The following is a 24,569-nucleotide window of genomic DNA, read 5'->3' as shown; positions in this document are numbered from 1 at the left end:
GAATACCTTAAAAATGTGAGCAAAGCAGAATAGCCCAAGGGTTGTCAGTCAGCGGGCTTTCTGCAGGTTGGCTCAGTGCCAACTGGAAATGCTGCCCCCTGTCCCCCTCCCCAGTCAGGCCTGTCCGGTGGCCTTCCTGCAGGAGAAGGGGATAAGACCTGCTGAGCCCCCAGATTTGTATTGTTATAAATGTCCAGGCGCCCTAAGATGTGAAGTAAGCCCTATTTGCAACATCTCCCGGGACCAGAACTAATGCACTTTAGGGCAATTTGCTATATAAAGAACAGCAGTACTACACCTCAGTCACTTAGAAATAAACGTATTTATTCAAGCACTTCCTGAGCCACCAGCAAAGACAGAAAGGAAGCAGTAGCACATGAACGTGACAGGTGCACCTGGGAAGCCGGGACCAGGTGAGCAAACACCTTCTGGGATTCCGGGAAGCGGCCCTGACTTCGCGGCTGCTACGTCCACTGGAGGGCGCAGGACGCCGACGCCCTGGGTCCTCTTACCCGTCCCAGTGGCGCAGCGGGGCCTGGGCTTGCCAGGGACACCCTGCGCTGTCCTTCCAGGCTCCAGCCCCCCCCCCCCCCCCGACGAAACGGGGCCATGAAGGGCACCCCGGCGGGAGTTTCCTGGTAGCGCGGAGAGATGCGGACACCCAAAGTGAAGCTCTCCGTGGGCACATGGTCTGAACGCGCCGGCTCACGGGGTGCGGAGTGGTGACATCACAGCACTGTCTGTTCATAGCTTCCAGTTTTATTATGCTATAATCGGAAAACAACTTTTATATATGTATATTTAGGTAATTCGGACATTTCAAAATAGCGTTTAAGAAGTACGGTCTCTGCCCCCACCAGTGCTGGGACCGAGTCCCCTTCTGTCCTCACCTCCTTCCCGGGTAGGTTTTGCAGCCCTTCCTCTGGCTTCCATGAACGCGCAGCTGGGGTGGGGTCAGCGGACCCGCCAGGGCCTCTCGGGGACCGCAGGGCGCGAGGCCAGCACCCCAGACGCCCGTGCAGGTGGGGGCGGGGGTGGCCCGAGCGTTTCCGGACAGCCTGTAGATGGCGCCCCGGGAAAGGGATTCGGAGCTGCGCTCTTGGTGCTCGGGCACCAGAGCCCCGGGTCTCCGCGCAGCGCACCTGGCTGCGTAGACTGGGCGGCAGCCTGCGCGAGGACCCGGGGGCGGCGAGGGGGGCGGAATTACATACAGACGGGCCGCGGGTGCAGGGGCGCCCGTGCAGGGGACGCACACCCAGGGGAGCAGGAGTGGCACGTGGCCCGACCCCCACGCGCCGGGCAGCCCGCGACCCCCACGTGCGGCGGGGCCCTACCCACACCACCCTGCGGCAGGTGGACAGTGTCGCTATGAAGAGAAAGCCGCGATTGTCCCTCCTGCAAACCGCCACACGCCAGACCTCCGCTATTGTGCGCTCTCCATAGAAATGCAAACGAGCCGCGTGCGCCGGCCGCAATCTGCTCGCGCGTCCCAGCGCCCCGCGGCGCTCGGCTCCGGGCGGGGACGTCGGCTCGGACCCTCCAGCGCGGCCGGGTCGGGGCGCTGAGCGTGCGGGGAGGCCTCGCTGGCGCGCCGCGGCTCGTGCTGTCGCTGGAAGGGGCCGTGGCGCCAGGCCTTTTGCAAGCTTAAAGCCCGCGCTGGGTGTTTTTACTTTGAGTTCCGGTTCAAAAGCAACCGTCTTACAACTTCCAATTAAAAGTAAAGAAGAAAATAGAAAGGTAGCAACAAAAATAAATGCCCAAAGAAAAACATCTTCAGTTTCCCCAAAGGGGCATTTCATAAATTGCAGCGTCTATTAGCAAGCAAGGTTTTTTTTTTTTTTTAACTTTTTCCTTTTAAGGACTTAAAAAAAACAAAAAGGCGAGTGAAATCTGCAGGCTCCAGTCTGCCTGGTAACACCCCGACAAAAGCGGCAGATTTGAGGCATTGTCATCCCCCGCGCCCCTCCCCACGTGGCCTTCTGGCACGAGCCGCGGCGGCCGCCTCATTTGCATCAGAAAGCGGGCGCCGGCCAATGGGCGCGCAGCCTCGCGCCAGCTGGCGGCGCGGCGGCCGGGCCTATATAAGGGGGCGCGGCGCGCTGGGGCGCACTCGCCGGCCGTGGGCTCGCCAGGCTGCCTCGGCTCCGCGTCTCCGCCGCGTCTGCGCCGCTCGCTCCTCTCGTGGATAAGTAGCTGCTCCGCGACCCAACCATGACTCTGGAGGAAATCCGCGGCCAAGACACGGTTCCCGAAAGCACCGCCAGGTGGGTTGGCGCCGGGCGCCGGACGTCTCCGGGCGCGGGGAGCCTGTCCCTGTCCTGGCTGCAGCGGGACGGGCGGCCGCCTTCGGGGCCTGCCGGGATGGGGAGCCGCTGGGCGGGAGCTGGGCTCCGGAGGTGCGTCTCCGGAGCCGGGGCGCCGGGCAGGGGCGCCGGGGGGGGGGTGTGCTCGGGGCTGGGGATCCCGCCGCGCCTTCAGGCCGGTCCCGCTCACCGCGCTGGCTCCGTCCGCAGGATGCAGGGCGCCGGGAAGGCGCTGCACGAGCTGCTGCTGTCGGCGCAGCGCCAGGGCTGCCTCACCGCCGGCGTCTATGAGTCCGCCAAAGTCCTGAATGTGTGAGTGTGGACGCGGCCCCGGGTGGGGCGGTCGGGGGCGGCGGCGGCGGCGGCGCGGAGACCCGGGAGACGGCGGCGGGGGGTGCCGCCACCCGGACTCGGCGCCCTGCCCTCACCACCCGGTTCCCGCCTGTGCAGGGACCCCGACAACGTGACCTTCTGCGTGCTGGCCGCCGACGCGGAGGACGAGGGCGACATCGCGCTGCAGATCCACTTCACGCTGATCCAGGCGTTCTGCTGCGAGAACGACATAGACATCGTGCGCGTGGGCGACGTGCAGCGGCTGGCGGCGATCGTGGGCGCCGGCGACGAGGCGGCCGCGCCTGGAGACTTGCACTGCATCCTCATTTCGGTGAGTGTCGCCGTCGCCCTGGCGTCGCCCTGGCGTCGCCCTGCTGCGACCAGCGGCCAGCGGCCAGCCAGGCTGACCTCTGCACTCTCCCCGCAGAACCCCAATGAGGACGCATGGAAGGACCCCGCCTTGGAGAAGCTCAGCGTGTTCTGCGAGGAAAGCCGCAGCGTCAACGACTGGGTGCCCAGTATCACCCTCCCCGAGTGACAGCCCGGAGGGGGCCTTGGTCTGATCGACATGGTGACGCCCCGGGGCGCCTAATGCGCGGCTGGCTCTGTGGATGCGCCCTCGGAGGGCGCGGGACCGGAGTGCTGCGTGGAGAGCGGCGAGGAGGGGCGGCCCCCTGCAGGAGAGGCCCGGCGGCGGCAGGGGCGGGCTGGCCCCCAGCCCGGGACTCTGCGAGTGTGGGGAGCGGCTGCTTGCCCTGGAAGGCCGGAGGCGGGCCGCTGGCCACGGGGCCGGGAAGGAGGGACCGGCCCGGCAGGCGTGACTCAGCAGGCTGCGCGCTCGACAGGAAGGAGGGGAAAGGCCAGGCGGGCGATGCCTGGACTCACTCGGACAGTTACAGGAGCTCTGACGGACTGAGCAGCCCCGCACCGCTGTTTCCAGGCGGCGGGGGATGCTCCGCTTTCTAAAGGATTCAGTTTTGAGTATTTTTACAATAAACGTATCTGAAGCAGACTTATTCTCTTTATTGAGGGGGGTTCCCATCCGAGGGGGGAGGTGGTTTGCAGGGTTCCCCGTGACTGCTGAAGCCCCCGGACCAGACGGGAGGGCACCTGCTCGCTTTCCTGCCGTGCTGAATTCAGGCTCCCCCCGAGCGCTGGGAGGAAGGGAGGGGACACAGAACTTGAGCCCTGCTATTTTCCGGGGATTTTTAAACTTGCAGGACAGGAGCATGCTTGAGATAAGACATCAGCGCAGCAGCTCCAGGCTGACCCTCCAGCCGGATAACAGCAGCCTCTCCCTCCCCTCCCCCCCCCTGCCCCGCAGCCCCCTCCCTTCTGACAGCTGCTTATCAGAACAGCTTGCAGGAGGCAGGCAGGCCCTCCTGCACAATGAGCGGGACCTTCTGCAGGCGCAGCCCTTTGTGGTCCCCAAGGACGGTGGTGGCAGAACGCTCCCAGGAGTCTTTTCCTCTTACAGGCACGGGGCTGACGGCAATGTCTCTGCAGTGTTAATGCCATGTATGACATGATGACTGCATTTAAGTGTGAGTCATCATTTCGTCATGGCTGTGATAGGGCTGCAAAGAGCTGTGCAAACAACGGGAAGACGGCGTCCACACAAGTGGGGGGAGCGACTGTGAGCGGAACAAGCATCCTCCACCTGCTATGCTGAGGGCTCTTTGCCCACAGCCGGGTTCCGCGGGCTGCTGCTGTTCATAGCCCCATTTCCAGACTTACAGGAGTAAAAGAATTTAAGTCCTTCCCACAAAGACTTTCTTTGAGAAACATTGAGGGGGAAGTATCCTGAGTGAATCAATCTTCTTTATTAGGCCAGGATGTCTGGGCTGCACCGTGCTTGGCCGGAACCCTGTCCAGCCAGGGACGGGCGTGTGGGGCTGGCCTGCTGGGAGCAGGCGGCCCGGCGGGCCAGGGAGCCTTCTGGGCAAAGGCGGGGTGCTGTGTTGTTTTTCTACTGAGTAAACTCTCCTGAATTACCAGCAGTCCCAGGTGGCTGATTCACCCTGTCGGGCTCCACTTTTTAAATTCTCTCCAAATCCTGGAAACCATCACAGGAAAACAGGACTGTAGGAGCTTAATTCTTCTTCCCAGAATGAAAGCATTCTGTTTCTCATATATCAACTCTGCAAGACATTTCCCCCTTGATTAGACGAAGGCCCAAGGAAAGAACTCAGCTGGATTTGTGCCCGACTTTCATTAATATTTTACCTACTTGCTTCTTGGAGAGTTGACCTCTCTGCATCAGGGTGGTGTCCTGCGGGGTGGGTGTCCACGCCAGTCAGGCTGCATCCTGGCAAATGACCATTTGCCACAGCACTCTATAGTAAACAAAAATGAGGCAAAATTACTTTAGAACATGCCCTTCGAAGAATACGGTTAGCAGAACGTAGGGGAGGGCAGGCCGGCAGACCCTGCTGCTGGCTGATTGACCACTGCAGAGCATTCAGCCGGTAGCCCTTAAGAAACAGGGCTTTCTTGGATTAGAACCTACAGCGAGGGCACCTGTCGGAGCCCCAGGGGCTAGGAGAATTTGCTGGCAAAAAAAATGCATGCTTAGTAACAGCGCCAGTCCCAAACACGCTGGTCTTCTCCCTTTCTTTTCTTTTCTTTTCTTTTCTTTTCTTTTCTTTTCTTTTCTTTTCTTTTCTTTTCTTTTTTCTTTTCTTTCCTTTCCTTTCCTTTTCTTTTCTTTTCTTTTCTTTCTTTCTTTCTTTTTTTCTTTTTGGATGACTGGGATTTTATGCTACCAAAATAAAATACGCCAGAAGACAGGTAATAAAACGCACGGTGCTTACCAATGCACTATTGCCTTCATACGTTCAACAATTCTCAGTGGCGCTGCATAGATAAGCTAATCATCTCACCCATGTTGAGGGGATCCCTACAGACTGTTGGACACAATGCTCAGAGTCTAGAAAGTGCTGGATGAATGCTAATGACAATAATACTTAAAGGTTAATGGAGGCATTTGCTACAGATCATGGAGCCCACAGTGGACTGGGAGAGTTAGGACCTGGCCATCTGGTTCCAGGACCCAATGCTTGACCTACTAGGACCCAGAAATCCTGCTGAATTTGTAAGAAGGGCTACTTTCATAAGATAGCTATCTAAGTTTCTAATAGTTTTCTACATTCGTTGTAGGAAAAATGTAAAATACCAGAAAGGAGAAGGAGGAGGAGAGGAAGAAAGAAATAGGAGCGTTGTCACGGGCCATCCCCACATTTTGGTGTATGCTTTCCCACTTCTTCTGTACCTCTGAGGGGCACGTACCCCATCATGCAGAAACACACACAATACTTTCTAAGAAGCCGGTCTCTCCCTGCCAGCATCTCCAGCTTCTCTCCTCAGCAACCTGTCACGTGCCCCAGTGTCCCTCAATGACCTTGGGGGGTGAGGGTCTTCTCACACTGCCATGGGATGCCCGCCGAAGCAGGGGATCCCGTCAGGGATCTTCCTTCCCTGGGAGGCCTCTGTGTCCCATGCAGGCGAGCGGGCTGTTTGTAGGCCTAAAGCAAAGCTGTGCTCACCCCATGTGGGGGTGGGGGATGTGTTCGGGCTGGTCTTCATGGCAGGCGACCCTCACCCTCACCAAGAACCGAGGCCTCTGCTCCTTCCCGGTAAGACAGACGGGAGTCTGAATGCATCCCCGAGGCTCGTGTCTGTTTGCAGCCCGAAGCCCTGTGGGTTATGCGTTTTATGAAACTGTTAGTAGCAAGAGCACAGCGAGCCTTGCTCCTAGTGCTTACAAAGAGCCACTTGAGAAAAGGGCGATAAAAAGATATTTTCAGGAGAAAAGCAAGGATGTTGGCAAACAACATGACACTGTGGGGTCAGCTCGGGGAACATGTTTTCTTTTTTGCTTTTTTCAAAGTTCTTGAGCTTAGATGTTACGTCTTCCAAGTTATCAGCTCCTATCCTTCTCATTTGGGTGTATTTCCCCCAAAGGTCAAGGAGAGACTTTGGCTTAATGGCGGGGAAGCGGGGGAGGCTCGGAGTGTGATCCTGCACAGGCACCTGTGTCCCTCCGCGGGGACTGTGGCATGCCTTCAGTTCCTGTTTGAGGACAAAGTTACCCCTGGTCTTCGTAAGCAGCCGTGCCCCAGTCTAGCTCCAGTTTTCCTTCTGCGTCTTCTAGAAAGCAGCTGGCAGATAACTGCACTCCTCTCGCTGAGGAGGGTATGTGGGAAGGTCTCCGGCAGACCTCTCTTCCAAGCAGAGGCCGGTGTGGACCGGGACTCCTTGCCGGGTCTGGGTTCTGGGAGGAGGTGCCTTCTGGAACCTGAGGTGGCAACTCAGGACTGCGTGGTTGAGCCCAGCAGGTGGCAGACACCCTCAGAGCCCTGTGGGTGGGACCTGGGGGGCATTGCCCCTCATGCACCTCCTGGTGGGGAGGAAGGCATGGCCCTTGGCTGCCGGGCTCAGGGGTGGGAGACAGGCTGCTGCTGCGCTGCCTCGTCCCCTCATTCACTCAGCACGTGTGTACTGTGTGCAGCATGGTCCTCGCCACAGAGACCCTTGCTCCGGCAGAAGAGGGACGAATGGTGTCAGGCTGCAAATCAGCGACGGTCCCCGGAAGAGTTTCTTTCTTTTGGGGAGCAGGGGGGCCCCACAGAATCCTCTCTGAGCTCAGCAGCTTTATATTGGGAGGAATCCCACACCTCTCTCAGAAGGACCTGGAATGCCCCGTGCCCCTCCCCATCCCGATCCGGGATGGGCGGCTGTCTCCGAACAGGGCCAGCTGGCCACGGAGCATCTCACCTAGAAGCCCGGCGGACAATGAGGCCGCCATGTGCCCCGCCGTGGCTTGCCAGAAGCTGCCATCTCCAGCAGCTCCCGCCCCAGTCGACGCTCCACCCATGCACAATGTGGGATTCCACCATGACCCTCTGAGGTCACTTCCCCGAGGATGGAATTTTGCAGTCAAGATCAACCTGAAAACTGGGAGGTGCTCTGCAGTGGCCAAGCCTAATTTCCACGAGTGCTCTTAATCAGAGGGTTTTCTCTGGCTGGTTGCAGAAGAGAAATCAGGTCTCCTACCCCGTACCCTGATATCACACAACTGGTGTTTTTCACACCAATTCTCCAAGTCTCCAGTGCCAACTGGGTGTCTGACAATTCAGTTCACTTCTGACTACCCAGAGTTAGCATCAGAACTGATCAGTGACACTAAGTGACAACGTTCCCCCCTTCGGACACCAGCCACACGCGGAGTGCCCAGACTACCCACGTTTCTGCCCGGCCACGTACACATTTAAGGCACCCCGATCCCTCTCAGGCTTGATCATTAGCTGGATCAACTTACAAGCCCAGGGAAACAGTGCACATGGTAAATCACCCACCCATCATAGAGGCTACAGCTCGGGAACAACCAGACGAAAGTGGTGCACAGCACACAGTATTATAGGAGGGGGTGGAGGTCCGGGGCACCTTGGGCACACTGCCCCCCGACACCAGGGCGTGTCCACTGACCAGTGAGCTCTCCAAACACGGTTAGTGATTTGGATGGAGATTCCCCTGTCTCACACGATGGATGGAATCATGGGTTTGCTGGAGGTGGAACCCAGTCTCCGCGCCCCCTCCTCTCCTTGGAGGTGGATGTCCCAAACCCTAATCGTGGCTTGGTCTTCCTGGTGACTGGCCGGCCCCACCCCAAAGCTGTGGATGGGTCCTCCAACAGCGACATCCTTAGCGTAAACTCAGGTGTGGTTTAAAGTGGACTGTTCTGGGGAAGAAAGGAGGCTTTGCTCACTCCGGCAGTTCAGGATCTTACACGTGTCCCAGAAGCTTGGTGCCAGTAACTGGGAACAAAGACCATAAGTTTTTAGGTCAGTTGACCCTCAAACGAAGGTTTGAGCTACACAGGTCCACTTCTTTGTGGATTTTCTTAATGCTGTTTTCTTTTCTCTAGTTTACCGATTGTAAAAATAGAGCATCTGAAACCTGGAACATAGAAAATACTTGTTAACCAACCGCTGTTTTCTGCGGGCTCCTGTCTGAAGGAGCCTCTTCGTGTTTGGGGGTAAAAAGGCATCCACGGATTTTGGACGGTGCAGGGGTTGGCTGCTCAGGGACGCTGCAGGAAGCCAGAGGGAGTCGTGCGTAAGGGGTTTGACATGTCAGCCCGGGCTTGAAGGTGGAGTGGCCGGGCAGCAAGGAATGGGGCAAGCCCGGAACTGAGAGCAGCCCCGGGCCAATGGCCAGCTGAGGAGTGGGGACCTCCGTCCCACAGGTATAAGAAGCCGGATTCGGCCAAGCACCTGGACGAGCTGGGAAGCGGGTTCTTCCTGAGAGCCTCCTGGGCGAGCGCGGCCGGGCACTTCTGGCCCAGTGAGAGCCTGAGCTGGCAGCCTGCTCTGTCCAGCCTCCGGTTCTGACCAGGAGCCGGCTCCTGCCAACCTGCTAGCCGTCACCTTCCCTGGGGAGTCAGCAGCCCCGGGGCCACGGACCAAATCATTGGTTTTCCCCCTCCCCTTCCCCTTACAGGAAATCTTCATGTGGCCCTGACTCATGCCCTCGGTGCGGGAAGGAAGTCTAGTTGATGTCGATTCCTCATTTTGTGAATGAAAAAGTGGACTTGGGGAAGTAAAGGGCCGTTGTTGATGAGCTTTTGGGGGCCCCGAGCTCTGTCCCATGCCCAGCAGACCCATGTGTTCAAGGCTGGCCACGGGGTGGGCACGGGTGCCCCACAGTGGCCGGTCGGTCCCGGGCCCAGCTGATGTGCCCAGCGCTGGCACCTCAGAATTCTCCAGAAAGAAGGAAGCCTCGGGAAGCACATGGTCAGAGCAGCTTGGGGGAGCTACCTGTCCATGACCTCTGGCCTGATTGTCTGGAAATGCAGTCTTTTGGTTAAAGCCGAACGTTTTCTTGCTGCTGCTTGTGGCTTCCTGTCCCTCAGAGTAGACCCACTGGTCTGTCTCTCCAGCCTCTGGTTGTGGGGACAGCAGGTCAGTGATGGACAGGAAAGCCTGCTGTGGTCTGAAAGCCAAGGTCTGGAGAGCAGTCAGTTAAGGGAATGTCGTCAACATGATGTAGGAGCTTTTTTTTTTTAATTTCCCCCAAAGCGGGCTCTGATCTTCTAACCACTGGACGTTTCTTCAACTCCGCCACGCATTCTTCACACAGTTGATGTGGTTTGACTTCCTCACCTCAGGGGCAGGTGGGATTTCCGGCTGGTTTTCAGGAGTCCCTGTTCCCGGTCTGCCTTGGCTTGAAGTCGTCAGCCGGCGGCCGCGCGGGGAGGGCTTGGAATCCATTTGGCTCTTTAGCAAGGTCTCCCTGGCTTCCCCACAGTGGCTCTGGCCACGTTCACCTTCACCTTATCCTTCCCGACTGAGAAGAATCCGGGAGAAAGATGGAAATCTGTGGCGTTTTTACTCTGCAATAGAATTCTACGTGACAGCATCGATACGTCCGGGAAAAGCCACATTGATGGAGACGTGGCTGGAGAGAGCGTCCTCTTCTTCAGCAAGACCCGAGCTCGCCGGGTGCGGCCCCGCAGTGGCTCAGGGAGGGTGGGATACGCGGATTCCCGGGAGAGGGTGCGGCGGTGGGTGGGGGAGGCGCGGCTGCCGGAAGCCCCCTGACATCATTGCGCACCCATGTGCTACCCGGGGATTTCCGCGAATCTCTCAGGTTCTGGTTCTGTGGGGGCCCAGACGACGACAAGGCAAAGCCCTGGGAATGGGGTAGCCGGCCCCCTGTTAGCAGTCGCTCAGCTGGGGTTGGCCCAGGGTTTGGGGTCCTGGAGGGCGGCCTCAGAGCTGAGGCTCAGGCCCCATGTGGCCAGGGTGAGAGCCAGTGGCTGCTTCCTGCTCATGGGGTCCCGGACCGGCCTGAGAGATGGGGCGGGAGGGGGGCACTACCCACCCAGGTGGGACTGAGGAGACAGACACGTGGGACAGAGGGCGGAGAGCACGTCTCTCTGCGGCTCGGAGCCGTGGCCACGCAGACCGGTCTGCCCATCCTGAAGCCCCTTGCCCTGAGTCTTCATCATGTTGCTGGAGAAGCAGCCCCCACCGAGCAGACCATCCCAGTGCTTAGGGGCCACCCAGCCTCAAAGCCACATGCCATGTCCCAGCCGCTGGGTTCCGGCCTGGCCCAGGACCCCTGCTGGCTCCTGCTCTGGTCACTGGCCACCAACAGCGCCCACAGGGGGTCAACAGCAGCACGGAGCTTAATGGAGTGAGGCAGGGTACCAGACGCTCCTCTAAGAGGGGGGTGGGGGGTGGGTGCGCGCCCCCTGCCTCATCCTCCACGCGACTGTCATAGTGGACAGGGCAGGGGACACAGAACAGACGGGAGCAACCTGCGCCCCAGGTGAAGAAGCGGGCAGAGGGCACGGCACATCCCCGAGGTTTGTCGCTGTCTTGGGTCGTGTTCTGGGTTTGCTGTGAACCGTATTTCCCAGAGGGACCACGTGCTTTTCCCTTCCGGGGGCTGCGCTGTAAGTTTTGTAACAGGAGAGATTCATGGGGTAGATCTGGTGCTGAATGGAGAGATCCTCCCTCTCCCTCCATCCCAGCTTCCACACTGTGGGCCGCCAGTTACGTGCCCGGGGCCTGGTAGCATCACCGTCCTCCTTGCCCTGTGGATAACTGGGAACCAGCATTCCTGCTGCTCCAAGGGCCCTGCCTGGCAACAAATGGAGGTGGGGACACCCCCCCCCCCCCAGTTTACAAGCCTCCTGCTCTCCCCCTCAAGGCTCTTTTGCATCCTATGGAGGTCTGTTTACAAACCTGAGTGTTCTTCCCTCCTCGCAGAGAGAGAGAGACAGTTTCACCTGAAACACCTTGGCTCTAACGCAGCGCCTGGGAGGTCATTGATAAGGACGGCTCTTCGAATGCTTAATGAGAGAGCAAGCGGCAGAGCCCATCCAAGCAGGGACCCTAGTGTGGGGTCTGTTGCAGGACTGTGGGAGGGTCTGGCCCTCCATCCGTCCTCACCTGCACGACTGTCATCAGCATCAAGCACGTTGACCAAGGGCCCATCCTGGCGTGGACTCTAGATGCTGGACAATTTGAAGACCTTGTATTCTATAGGACGCAACACCAACTTCTTTTTCGCCCTAGGAAGAAACACAGAGCGAGAAGCGCCGATGTCGTGAAGGACAGAGGAAGGGGCAAGGAGCGGGCTGGGGACCCCCGGCTGGGACCTGCAGGGAGGATCTTGGCTCTGTCCTCCAGGAAGGCGGGGAGCGGCAGGAGGAGGATGGGGCCTCGCGGAAGGGGTGGCCACCAGATGCTGACGACTGCCTGTAAGGGTCAGCCTGGATGTGGGGCATTCGTGGGGGTGCTGGTGAGTTCTGAAGGTATGAGGTCGGCGTGCCAGTGGCGGCTAGGGCCTGGGCAGACTGGGCAGCAGGTGTCAGAGGGAAGGAGGAGTCAGGGGCTTCCTGAGGCCCTTTGGCACTTTCCCAGCTTCTCTGCAGAGCCAATGGCCCCAGAGCCCATTGGATTTGGGGGTTTCCTGTGTCTCCCAAGGATCTGGCCTGTGTCTCCTGAGGGCCTGGCCCAGGCTCGCAGTTCTCTTGCTCTCTCTGGTGCTGATCTGGCTGGGCCAGGATGCCTGGAGGTCAGGGCTCTGCCTCCCCATGGGCCTCCCCCAGTTCAAGTTTGGTGCTTTCTGTTGGCTACCCGGAGCCCCCCACGGCAGCAGACCCGGGACCTTGGATCCTGGGAGGGTGGACCTGGGAGGCAGTGTTTGGACCATATCTGCAACTCACGTCTCTGGTTGGAGGTGGTGAGCCCCTGGGAGCTGTATTTAGGTTATAGAACCTAGTTGGAGAGAAAGAGGACACAGAAGTACAAAATGGCACGGTCTGCGATGCTGTCATTGGTGGAGAGGTGGCTGTCGTGGGCCACGGTGCCCCGCCGGGATGTCCGGCGGACGTTAGTAACCGAAGAGGACACACCAGCTGGCTTAGTGTGGGATTTCCTCAGCAGCCGGGCAGGAAGGTGATTGTGGTCCCCATGGGCCCTTCCCAGGTGCCCCGGGAGGACCAGACCAGGCACCAGGCCCACATTGCCCCTCCCGCTCCTGCTGGCCCCGCCTTCCCCTGTGGACCCCGTTCCTGGGAGGAAAGTAGAGCCTCCGGGGCTGACCTTTCCTGTGCCCCTGCTCCCGGCCCAGCTCCTGTAGGGTAGCCCTCCACGGAGCGGACGGTTTTAAGTTTCCAAAAGACAAATCCTTTATCTGGAACATCTGCGCAGTCTGGGCATCTGTTGGACAAACGGTGAGCGAGCTCCTGGCTGGGGCCGCGGTGATGTGAGGCTGGGGGTTCAAATCTCATCCAGGCCTGTTCTGTTGATTCCTGGATCTACCCTTCCTGTGGGAAAGTGGTACGATTTCATAGAAGATTCAGGCTTGAGTATAAAAGTATCCATGAATACGTTAAGTTTGAAAATCTGGACTCTGGCTGGAGGTCTAGCTGTGCTCCCCGTTCCCGGCTCCTCCTGGGTCTGTGCCGCTAGTCCAGCCCAGGAGCAAAGGCTGCCTCCAGGGGCTCAGGGAGGACTGTGCCCTGGATGAAAGCCAGGGCACCCCGGGGTCATTCTTGCCCATTTCCTCCTTGTTCTGGCCGGGGGTCTTCCTGGAACTGGGCAGAGCTGCCACGTGAGCCTCTAAGGGCCTGACCATCCCCGGGGGCTCGTGTGGATTCAGAGGTCTGGGCTCTGGGGATGTTTGTCTCCAGCAAGCCCTCTAGCAGCATAGCAGCTGCAGGCCCAGGGAGCACATCTGGGCCCCGAGGAGTCCCCATGGGACTGGGGGCTCAGCCTGAATTGGAGTTTCTCTTCGCGCCGGAGACACAGCAGCCCACCTTGCTCTGGTTCCTGCTGACTGCTGGAGGGGTCTGACGCCCCACTCCCTACAGATTGGACCCTCTGGAGGTGGCCCTGGAGAAAGGGGTGGAGTGCTCGCCCCAGGACGAGACGCTCCCAGCCCATGGCCCCTATTTGGCATGGGTTAGAGTTCTGGATGGGGCTGCATTTCGATTTCTGACCCTTGGCCACTTCCCACTGTGACCTCAGGAACCTTCTGTATCTCTCTGTTAAAGTCCATTTTTGAAAGAACTTGACCTCACGCAGTATCTGTGGGCTTAGAGGGCCCCAGGGCACGAGCGACTGTGGATCTGAAGTTGGGCTGGGCTGTTGGCGGCCTGCCTCATTTACTCAGTGCCGGTAGGAGCCGGAGGCCTTTCTGCTCTTAAACAGAACATTGATACCAACAGGCTCTTACCGTGTCCCAGTTACAGGGTTCCAGGTCTCTGTGATCCGTAATAACTTGTTCTCTTAGCAGCTTCCTGACAAACACCCACACACCCATGCACATACCTGCACACATGCAACACACACTCACACGCATGTCACAACACATGCATTCCCACCCACGCACACATGCAACACACACATGCGCACACACAGCACACCCATGCACAAGCATGCAAACACACCATGCATGCACACACACCCCCCCAGGGGCACACATATGTTTCCACAGCCATCCGTTGTGGGGCTAGTCTCTCTGTCTTGCTGGGCTGCCCGACGGTTAACGAAGCCACAGGGTTTGCTTTATTGACCTCAGACGGTTCAGGATGAGTGGAAGGACAGGGAGCTACGTTATTCTTCCAGAGAGCGGAAAGGCTCCCGAGAGAGGGACTGCAGTGCTGGGCTCTGCGGCTGGTGGTCCATCCTGGGTGAGCTTTGCGAACATGCCCACCAGCTCACTGTAGGAATAGTGAGCCCGGGGAGATAAACGGGCCATGCACTCCACTCTCCCCAGAGAAAGCCTGGCTGGTCTCCAGGTGTGCTCCCGTGCTGCCGCCATGGGAGCCACAGGCCACGCACCGCACACAGTCCCTATGCTTGCTATCCTTTCCCTTGCTTCTGCTGCTTCCCATGGAGGCTGACCTCCATCCCATAAAAATGCAAGGAGACCATCTTGCATCAAAGCAGAAGTTATCCCAAGGGCCTGCCTTTCCCCCCAAGGGCAACTGTTACACAAGCTCTTCCTCCCACAGGCCATCTTGGCCCCTTGGCACTTGCTCTGTTTTTACGACTCGGAATAAACAAGCTAGTACAGAAAAAGGGATGGTCAGAACGCTTGGTTTCCACTAAACGACTATATTATGGGAACACTGTGCCTTCTGGGATACGGGGTAAGATGATGGATGGACAGTCGGTGAACAGTACATTCTGTTCAGAGCTGCACGTTGGTGGCTTTCATCCTCGTGCTCAGTCTCGCACAGGTTTGCAATGAGCAAAGGAGAACTTGAGCTCTCAGGGCTCTCGGGAGCCTGTCTTGTTTGCCCTGGACCAGCTTCTGGCGTAAAGAGCAGATTCCAGAGCCTGGGCTGCCTGGCTGACAAGCACTGGCCTCAGCAGGTCTGCGGAGTAGGGACGGCTCTCTGGGGCTGCTGGGCGGGGGCGGGGAAGACCTCTCTGGCTGGTGGTCTGCCCTGCTGGAGAGAGGAGATGGGGCCGGCAGATCCCTTCACTTGCTGACCCTGCCCAGGGCCCGCCCACTAAGGGACCCTGGCCCCAGCCTCGCGCGGCCCCTCTTCCATCGGAGGGGCCCACTCAGGCGTTTCTTGCGGGGACGCTGCAGAGGCATGAAGGGTACCCTGGCAGCTGCCTCCTTCCCTCCGTCCTGGAATGCTGATGTTCTAGGGTGTGTGGAGACGGCGCCTGTGCTCCCCCCAGAGGACCCCGACCCTGTGGGAGTCGTGCTGTGTGGCCATCAGCCTGACACCCTCCAGCCGTCCACCTCAGTTTGCCTCTTCCGTCTGTGCGTTCTGAGCACCCAGGGCCTGCTTTCTGGGGTGGTGGGGAGGCTGGGGCTCTGGGATCCCGCTCTGTGCGCGGTCTGTGTGTCTTATCAGCCAGGGCAACTCACACTTCTTTACACGGCTCCCAAAGCCCCGTGTTGCAAGGCGGAGGGCGGCTGAAATCGCACTGACATCCGTATTTGCTGTGCCTTCTGATGGAGGAGTCCCCGCTAAAAGGAGACCGGCTCTGCGGCGGGATGGCTCTGGCTGGCGGCCTCTCATTCCCCCTGGATGCTCCCAGTGTCGGGGGTGGGGCCTCGGCCTCACATCCCCGGATCCTCAGTGAGCACAGCATTCCTCGTGGGAGCTCTGCTTGGCGCTCTCTATCGAGGCCTCAGAGCACGGCACACCCCTAGGTCGTCTGGGGAAGGCAAGGCCACAGAGGAGGCCCGAGTGTCCTGCCGATGGATGACTCCAACATCCCCGGGGAGGTGCCTGGGGCACCACTTCCCACCCTCCAGGCCGGTGCAGGAATCATCTACAGGCCCAGTGAAGCGGTGAGTCGCGCACTCCGGCCAGACTGCTCCGGTGTCTTTGGGAAGCAAGGGGCCAGCCCACGCGGTGACTCGGGGCCACCTGCCGGTTGCCTCGCCCTGCCCGGCTGGCGGCCCCAGGCTGGGTGGCCCCCGGGCACTGTGAGCACAGTCCTCTGCTGGCAGGACCTCGTGTTCTGCTTTATTTTTATCTCCGTGTCGAGTTCACCTTTATTGTTCCGGCTCCGCTTAGACACAGCATGCGGTCTCCCCTGGTCTTCGTTCTTGGCCTTGGAGACGCACACCTGCCTGCACATCCAACCTTCGTGGCGGGCTCGGGGGCAGTGAGTGCGGGCCGAGCTGAGAAGGCGCAGGCTGTGGCCCTCCTCCGTGACTCGCCCCGGCCCCGGCCGGTGTGCTCAGGCTGGGGTGAGTGCACCTGATCCATGCACTGGCCGGGGGGGCCAGCCGGGGCCAGGAGGTACCCCAGCCCCGGGGCCAGGGAAGTCGTCGCCCATGTCAGAGGCACTGGGCACCCCACCGGCCAGCTGGTCGGCGGCCAGACGGCACTGAGCGGCCTTTGTTTCTCACTGCAGTGACTTCCCTCCTTGGGTCAATTATGCAGCCTAATAGCTGTTATTACGTCTGAACAAAGTGTGTCGCGGCAGCCTGTGCGGTTCCAAGGGCAGCTCACCCTTGTCCCAGTGCCCTACCACCCTCCAAGACCTGCTGCTTGGCTGGTCCTCCCCGGGAGGGCCTCATCCCCCAGGGTAACCGGGCAGAGGTGAGGGGGAGCTCGAGGGGGGCTGTGGAAGATAGGGCGGTGTGCACGGGGCCCCAGGGGACCTCAGCTGGTTTCCTGGAGCTTCTGCCTGGGCCGGGTGTGTCTGCTGGCCAGCTGTGTGCACCTGTACTTGCCAGGTTGAAGCCTTGGCAGGGCGAGCTCACTTTTCCCTTAGCCTCCCATGGAATGTTCTGGAAGGAATGAAGGAGGCCGCCCTGGCCTCGCTGCAGCTCCCCTCGGCCTTTGTTCTCTCTCTGGTATGACTCAGACTTCTTTCCTGGGAATCCCTCTGCTGGGGCAGTGGCAGTGCCATCACCGTGCACACGAGTCCCCGTGAAGGATGGGACTGGGCGGCTTGGGGCTCCGAGGTCCGTCAGCCGGCTCCTGCCCTTGGGGAGCAGTCACTGTGGTCCAGGGCGGAGGGCGTGGCCGCAGGGTCAGCCAGGACGAGCGGAGGGATGTGGCTGCCGCAGGAACAGCACCGGGGACCGTGCCCAGCCAGCACCCAGGTGTGTGGCCGCGCAGCTGTTGGAATGGACGGGGATGTGCTTACTTGGTCCCTGCCGCTGAGAGGGCCGAGGAGCCGTCACAGCAGCCAGGGCTGCCCATGCGGTGGCCATGGGGTTCCCCAGGCATAGAAGTTGGGAAGAGGGGGTCAGCGGGGCAGGGACGCCCGCGCTCGGTGCCTGGGTGGACTGGGGACCCCTGAGCACCCCGGATTCTGTGTGGGTTTCTGCCTTCGCCGTGTGCTTCCCACCGAGCACAGAACAGTGGAATAACAAATTGACCTTTTATAGGGTTGTTGGTAATGATTGTTGTTTGAGCTTAAAGCCAAATGTTAGCTTTTCCACCCAATCCCCTCTGATTGCCGGCCTTCTCTCTGCAACAGGCAGCGCGAGCCTCCCTGGGGCTCACAGCTGGGGGGCGGGCGCTGCAGCCCTCATTCGTGGCTGGCACCCAAGCTCTGTCCAGGGCGAGGGGCTCCTGGGAAGGGACGGCAGAGGGGTCGAGGGCTCAGGGGAGGTGTAGACAGGCCGCCTTCCAGGCAGCGGTGTGGACGGGCCAGGCGCAGCAGGCTGTTCTGGAAAGCTCCTGAGGGCTGCCCCCACAAAGCAAGTCTGGGAGCCCTTGAAGCTCTCGCTGGGGCTCGGATGGGGCAGAGGGGCCTGGGGCCCGAGCTGCCCTCTCCAGCTGGGCAGCGCTCTACGGTCTGCCCTGAGCAGAGAGCACGGCTGGGATGGTTCCTGTGGGGTTGAGCCATCTCTCCAAGATGCACGTCCTTTCTCCAAAGCATGTGCGGCATTCTTACGGGCCTTCCTTATCCACAAGCCACCAAGGCTGGGGAGCGACTAGCCAGACAAGGGGAATGAGGCAGCGGGCTGTGCCCAGGTGGGAATTCCCCTTGGGCTGCTTGCATGATAAGCACCTGGGCCAGCTTCCATGCAGGGGTGCGGCATCTGGCCCAGCAGCTCTGTCGTCCACATCACACAGGGGCCACGTCAGCCCTGCCACTCTGCGGAGCTGCAGTCCTGCACGTGGTGTCGCAGAGTCGCTGCGGTCTTCCCGGGGCCGGCCCTGCTCTGCTGACGGTGGCACAGGGCCCTGCCCTCCTCTGGGCCCACACAGCTTGGTGGATGGCTTCCCTTGTTGGCGGAGGCAGGACCCTGTTCCTGGGGCAGTTTTCCCAGCCGTATCTGGGCGTGGCTTCATGCTAGTCTATTGGGGGATGACGTGGCCCCCCACCACGTGGCCTCCAGGCTGGACCCTCCCTAGCACATCTGTCTTTCTGTGGCCACTCTCCCCCCTTGCACCTACATGACTCCTTGAAGGGCAGGGCCATCCCAGCCCCTCACTGTCCCTGGCAGCTGCCACGTCTCCCAGCCAGCACTCAGCAAGTGTTGGCTGAGATCCCCGATCTGCCACTGGCCTCGGGGCCAGGCACTTGGCTCTTGGTGCAATGCTGAGTCAAGGGGGACCTGAGACAGGAGATGGGGACCCAGAGGCCCCACCCGCCCAAAGTCACATCATTCCCTACTTCCTGCTTCCCCCATTTGCTGCATTTCCCCAAGGCTCCTGTCTTGCCGGGGAGTTCCTGCGGCCCTGTTGATGGGGCTGGGGGGCTCACCAGGCGGCAGAGTGGCCCCAAATTTGCCCAGGACTATGTGGGTGAAGGTTCATTGGGGTTGCCGCTGCCAGAGGCAACATTTGAGTTACCTCACGTTTCTTCCCAAAGTCGGGAGACTCTGTGCTCAGGCATGTGTGGAAATGCCCGAGGGGACGGGCCGTGACCTGCGGGACCAACAGAACCTCTCAGAGAAGTGGGAGACGCGGTCCTCGTGACACAGCTCTGGCCTGGGGTCCGAGGACCCAGCAGGCGGCCTAGCGAGAACTGTGACAAGGTCAAGTCCCGTGAAGTGGACAGGAAGTGCCACGGGTACCTGGGCACTGTTGTGCCTGGCCTTCGGGGACGTTTGGTCCTGTACAGAGAAGGGGCGGGTGGTGGGGAGTGGCCAGGGCCAGCGCAGCGTCTGTGAAGGCCTCCCTGAGACGCAGGGATGGATCCTGCACTTGGACTAACCGAATCGCACTCGGACTAACCGAATCGTGACCCAGGTCACGGAAGGCGGCACCGATGACGACGACGTGCGCGGAGCGCTCTCGGGGCAGGAACACATGTGCTGAGGACAGCAGGGTATGCGGGGCGCTGAAGGACCCGCGGCAGGGATCGGGGCAACGTGTGCATACGGACTTACCCCAGACAGAAGGAACGGCACAAAGGCCCTGGGGCAGGTGGCTTCTGGCACGTCCAAGGCCTGTTGTGGGGGGGATGGAAGCAGCCTGAAGCTAATGGGGCATTTCTCAGAGGAATATACTTTAAAGGGTGTGTGTGTGTGTACGCATGTGTGTGTGCGTGTGCGTGTGTGTGCGTGCGGGCGTGTTGCAAGGCAAAGAAGGGAAGTGTGGCTGTGGGGCCGAGGCGGGAGCCGGTCAGTCCCTTGGGCCCTACCATGCAGCACCTGCTGGTTGTGAACGTTCCATATACCAGGAGGGTAATGGAGGTGGGTGGGGCACAACCTGCCTTGGGCCCTGAGAGACTGTGTCCAGCACGTGTAGCTGCGTCCCATGAGAGGGCAGTCCGGGTCAGCGTACAGGCCGCCTGGCAAGGAGCAAGAAGGAGGCTTCCCCCCGGAAGAGGGAGCCTGCACCCCCTGGGCATTCCTCGAGGACTCACCACGATTGACTGTTGATGGGGGCCTCTGTGATTAGGAGAAAAAGTGGGGTGGAGGTCTCTGGGGTCCCTTGGAGCTGAAAAGGGAGTGGGAGTGATATTACCCGAGCAGCTTCATCTCCCGGCTGCCCTGGGAGAAGGCATCCTTTAGCTCTGGGCTAACAACCTGGGCGAGAGGGGGCTGGTGGCCCAGGGGAGCTGCAGGTGCACGCCAGGCCTCTAACCCCCAGGCTGTGCCTTCCCTGTGGAGCAGAGCCAGCCAGGCTCCAGGGCCCCGCCCCCATCTCCACAGGCCCCGCCCTTGGCCCCGCCCACTCCCCCCAGCTGCCTGGTGGAGGCCTGTCTCCCAGGCACCTGTCCTGCCCCTGCTTCCCATACCTGCAGCCTCAGAGTCACCTCTCTTCTTCAGGAGTGCTTCAGAAGTTCTTCCTGAGCCACCGGTAGGACTGGGCCTGGGGAGGGGGTGGTGTGGGGCCCTGGGGTTGTAGGTTCTGGGGGTGTAGGGCCTGGCAGTGTCAGTCCTGGGGGTGTGAGTCTTCGAGGCTGTAGGTCCTGGGGGGCTATAGGATGTGGGCCGGTGGGGGTCCTGGGGCTGTGGGGCTGCGGTGTGGGGTTGGGGGACTGGAGTTGTGGGGCTGGGCACCAGGACTTCGGTATTAGGGAAGTCGGGTTCTCGGTGGCCCTGCTCTCCAGCAGGTGAATTTGCTAAACGTGCTGTCTCACTTCTGCAGTCGGGGTCTGTGACAGGTTGTTCTAGGAAGAGCGGCAGATTCTGTGGTCTCTATCACACAGATGTGGCATGAGTGAGCTCTGTCGATATGAACGTCCTTTCTGCCCCTCTTCCGCTGCTCCTTGCGTCCCCAGCTAGGCTGTCCTGGTGTCCCCGGGAGCTTGGTGTGGGACTGGCTGGGGCTGGGCGCTGGACCCCCACACCGACTCGTCAAGTGACTAGGGCCAGCGCGCAGACTCCTGGGAGGGTCTCCGCAGCTGTCCCGTGGCGCAGAATGTTCCCAGGCCTAGCTTGTCACTTTCAGGTCGTTTCTTTCTGGAAAACTCAGAGATGTGCCAGGATTAAGAGAGGCATCCCTGAGAATCTCTGGGCCCAGATGGCAGTGCTCTAGAGCACGTTTCCCTCTGCTGACCACCAGGACTAGGGAAGAGGGGAACCCAGCCCCCACCGTGGGTGCCCCAATAGAATCTGCTTCCAGAATCAGGGCATGAGGCCGGGCACGGGGCCAGTTGGCTCCCTTACTGTTGACTGTCCCTATGTTCCCCCAAAACGGCCCCATGCACCTGTGGGCGTGCTGCTGCGGGCCGCCTTCCCTCCTGCTCCCAGTCCTGCAGAATCCGCCAACCAGCCTGGAAATACAAATGCTCCCTTCCAGAAAAACGTCCTTTAAAGTCTGAATTCCTAAAGACAATCACCGTGCCGCTGGGCAGGAACGGGGTGCCCACAAAGGGCGGCTAATACGGAATTTCATCTCCGAATCCTCCCTTCCTTTGTTTTGGTAACAGAACTCTTCAAAGCCTGCGCGTGGGAGACAGGAATTCTTTCTACCCGGGCGAAGGAGAGCACACCCTCCTGCACGCCGTCCTCCGCTGGTTCCTCCTTTGATGGCCTCCATGCGGGGCTGCCGCGACAGCCCTATGACTGGGAAGAGCTTTCAGTCCCACCCACGGCCTCTGGGGAGGGACAAGGGGCTGGCGTTGGATCAGTCACCAATAGCCAGGGGTTTATCAACATGCCCACGTAATGAAGCCTCCATAAATCCCCAGAAAGACGGGGTTTGGAGAGCTCCAGGGCATCGAGCCAGAATGCTGCCACCATGCCCACGGGACCTCGCCCCGGTATCTCTTCATCTGGCCGTTGACGCCCGCTCTGTAACGTCCTCTGTAATAAACCGGCAATCTGGCCAGTAGACCGGTTCCCTGAGTTCTGTAAGCCGCTCGAGGGGAGCAGAACAGAAGGGAACCCCAGGAGGGCATCGTGGGGACCCACGATCTGTAGCCCTTGGCTCTCCTGCGGCTTGAGTGTGGCGGGAGGCGGTGGGACAGAGCGTCCCACCTGTGGGATAGGTCTCAGTGTCCGGGGAGACTGTGTCAGAGCTGGGTTCACCTGTGTGACGCCCACCATGTTCTTAGGCCTCCCAGCGTGTCCTGCTCAGCCGCTCTGAGTGTCTCCTGGATCTGGGAAAGGAGCCACGGAAGCCGGGTTGTGGGGAAGAGAAGTGGCTCCTTCTGGATACTGATGGTAGCTGCTGGGTCATTCCGGGTTAGGTGTGGGGAAGATTGGCATCCTTGCCACGGCAGGATGGGCCCTGGGAATGGCCCCTTGTAGCTGCCTTTGCCCTCAATCTCTGTAGAAGTTAACAGCTCCGTAAGCTGGGGGAACTTCCATCCCAGCTGGATGACTACAGATCGCAGAACTACGGCACCGTGGGGAGGGTCTCCCTGCCATGGCTGGGCCCCTTCGGCACGTTCCTGATCGTCTTTCCAGGTTATCAAATCCAGCGCCCAGGGAGGTTCTGTTTCCTAATCCATAGGTGCCCCTGAAGTCAGGAGCGAGAGTTGCTTTCTCTGAGCTGCCACGGGCCATTCTCCATTTGTCATCACACACCGGGACAGGTACAGCAGATGGCCCCGTGTCCTCCCCCAGCCAGCCCCCCGGTCACTGCCCTCCTCAGGTGTGGGGGGCAGAGATCACGTGCTAGAATCTCGCCGTACGCGAGAGAGGCCCCCCGTCCGACCAGCAGGTTTCCCAAGGCATCTTTGCCCTCAGGATGTCTCTGCTGCACACCTTCCTCCCGGGAGGCACCTAGGAGTGTGGGGACCCGTCTGGTCTGGGTCCCGACGGGCCTTGCAGCCCTCAGACGCTCTGGTCTCAGTCGTTGGGGAATTTGGGCTCTGGCTTATGACGCCTGGCTCCGGCAGGAGAGCCCCAGCTTGGAAACCGCGCACTTTAAAAGGCTCCAGCTTGCCCCGGGGATAGAGGGGGAGAGCTTCGGAATAAGACGTTGGTATCTCAGTGCCCGTGAATGTGACTTTGTTTGAAAATAGGGTCTTAGCAGAGGTGATCAGGATAAGGCGAGGGCATCAGGTGGGCCCTAGTCCAATAGGACGTGAATCCTTATAAGAAAAGTCACGAGGAAGGCGGCTTCTGGGAACGAAGGCAGAGCAGGGAGCAATGTATCCAGAAACCTGGGAGGGCCAGGGCTGACGGCCGCTGTCAGAAGCCAGAAGAGGCAGGGACGATTCTACCCCGAATCGTGCAGGGAGCAGGGTGCTGCTTGACGCCCTGGTCTCCGTCTTCCAGCCTCCAGAACTAGGAGACGGGAAACTTGTGTTGCGGCCTCTGGATTGTGGTGCTTTGTAAAGTCCGCCCCCCGAACCGAGACTCCGTGCTGTGCTGGCGTTCATGCTCAGGCTGGGGGTCTCTGGGACTCATGGTCACCTCATCAGTGACTCTGTTCCTGACCTCAGAGTTACAGGGATACAGGTAAGCACCCCTGGCCCAGCATGGCCGTTGGCCTCCCGCATCACCCAGCCAGCGAACCGTTCATCACACCCATCCTGCAAAGGGAGGAACTGAGGCTCAGAGAGCACTCACTTCCAGGCTCATAGCATAGCTGGACTGCACAGGGGAGGGGGGATGAGCACCCACCCAGACCGCAGCTTCTCTGCTGGCATATCGTGGCTTCCAGACGCAGTGCCCCACGGGCTTCCAGACTGGAAAGCCCGAGGGGCAGCGTGTTGGCATGAAAAGGCAGCTGTGGAGGAATGACCCTACTCGGAGTCCCATCTAACCACTTGGCTTCGTTTCTGGGGCAGCTGAGTGATCCTCACCGGGGTGGCTGGCACCCTGGGGTTCCATGTGCTCCCCTGTCAAATGGGTCTAACGAGGAGTAGCTCCAGGAAGTGAGCGACGAACGACGGGAGGCCGCGGGAGCCCAGCGTCCAGACTCGGGCTTCCTGTTTGCTGCTTACCTCTGTCCGCGTATGTGGGACGATACACAGGCGACTGCTCGGCCGGGCCCCGCTGAGCGAGGACGGAACCTAGAAGCTGAGCAGGGACATCAACAGTGGGTTTCAAACTCGTGGGCAAAGCTTCCTTAGAACAAATGTGGAAACACAACAGAGTGTTCTTGGGCAGATCTTGGGAATTAGAGTCACCAGGGGTGCAAAGCGGGCTCCACCGTGAAAGCCAGGCCACAAAGCCACGTCCCCAGGGTGCAATGGGCCTTCCAGCAACCTCGTTTTCTCTAGAAGCTGTACAGTAGCCAAATCCCACAGTTACGCATGGAGAGACCATGTGCCGCCTCCTTTTCTGGCTGGCTGAGCCTCCTGCTGCCCCCAGTGTACTCCCAAGGAGGCATCCGTCTGTTTACACCCGCTCAGGGGGCAGGATCTCCCCGTTCCGTCCCTGGCCTGATGGGACTATTTCCTCCATCACCAGCAGAAGACAAGTATGGGAAGAGTGCTGTGGTCACGCTTCCCCTGGAGAAGGCAGCATGTTGAAAACACACACCTTGGAAAAAATAAAAAATAAAAAATAAAAAATTAGAAAACACACACCTTGTAACGGGCTCTCCAGGAGAACAGAACCCAC

General features: G+C 59.9%; 2 protein-coding genes and 2 long non-coding RNA genes across 5 annotated transcripts; 2 read left to right on the top strand and 2 right to left on the bottom strand.

Moving 5' to 3' along the window:
* Positions 1 to 307: 307 nt before the first annotated feature.
* On the bottom strand, positions 308 to 1,953 carry LOC125084010 (uncharacterized). Its single transcript, XM_047701082.1, has 2 exons — positions 891 to 1,953; positions 308 to 767 (listed from the first exon to the last, which is right to left on the bottom strand). The coding sequence occupies exons 1-2, from the start codon at positions 1,797 to 1,799 to the stop codon at positions 729 to 731; spliced, it is 948 nt and encodes a 315-aa protein (XP_047557038.1). The 5' UTR covers positions 1,800 to 1,953; the 3' UTR covers positions 308 to 728.
* A 133-nt stretch (positions 1,954 to 2,086) lies between these two features.
* Positions 2,087 to 3,648, top strand: GADD45G (growth arrest and DNA damage inducible gamma). Its single transcript, XM_047701083.1, has 4 exons — positions 2,087 to 2,264; positions 2,514 to 2,615; positions 2,754 to 2,967; positions 3,064 to 3,648. The coding sequence occupies exons 1-4, from the start codon at positions 2,212 to 2,214 to the stop codon at positions 3,172 to 3,174; spliced, it is 480 nt and encodes a 159-aa protein (XP_047557039.1). The 5' UTR covers positions 2,087 to 2,211; the 3' UTR covers positions 3,175 to 3,648.
* A 433-nt stretch (positions 3,649 to 4,081) lies between these two features.
* LOC125083744 (uncharacterized) lies at positions 4,082 to 14,979 on the bottom strand. 2 transcript variants are annotated; one of them, XR_007122351.1, is made up of 4 exons: positions 13,890 to 14,979; positions 11,597 to 12,978; positions 4,863 to 4,972; positions 4,082 to 4,777 (listed from the first exon to the last, which is right to left on the bottom strand). It is a non-coding gene; the product is annotated as an uncharacterized LOC125083744 (long non-coding RNA). The 2 variants fall into 2 exon arrangements; XR_007122350.1 differs by having other exon boundaries at positions 4,867 to 4,972.
* Positions 14,980 to 15,310: 331 nt separating this feature from the next.
* Positions 15,311 to 23,374, top strand: LOC125083745 (uncharacterized). The gene is made up of 4 exons (XR_007122352.1): positions 15,311 to 15,437; positions 15,569 to 15,974; positions 22,507 to 22,588; positions 23,277 to 23,374. It is a non-coding gene; the product is annotated as an uncharacterized LOC125083745 (long non-coding RNA).
* Positions 23,375 to 24,569: the final 1,195 nt, after the last annotated feature.

Source organism: Lutra lutra, chromosome 13 (genome assembly GCF_902655055.1).
Source record: "Lutra lutra chromosome 13, mLutLut1.2, whole genome shotgun sequence".
Classification (NCBI taxonomy): domain Eukaryota; kingdom Metazoa; phylum Chordata; class Mammalia; order Carnivora; family Mustelidae; genus Lutra; species Lutra lutra.
This window is presented reverse-complemented; position numbering and strand designations above follow the sequence as displayed.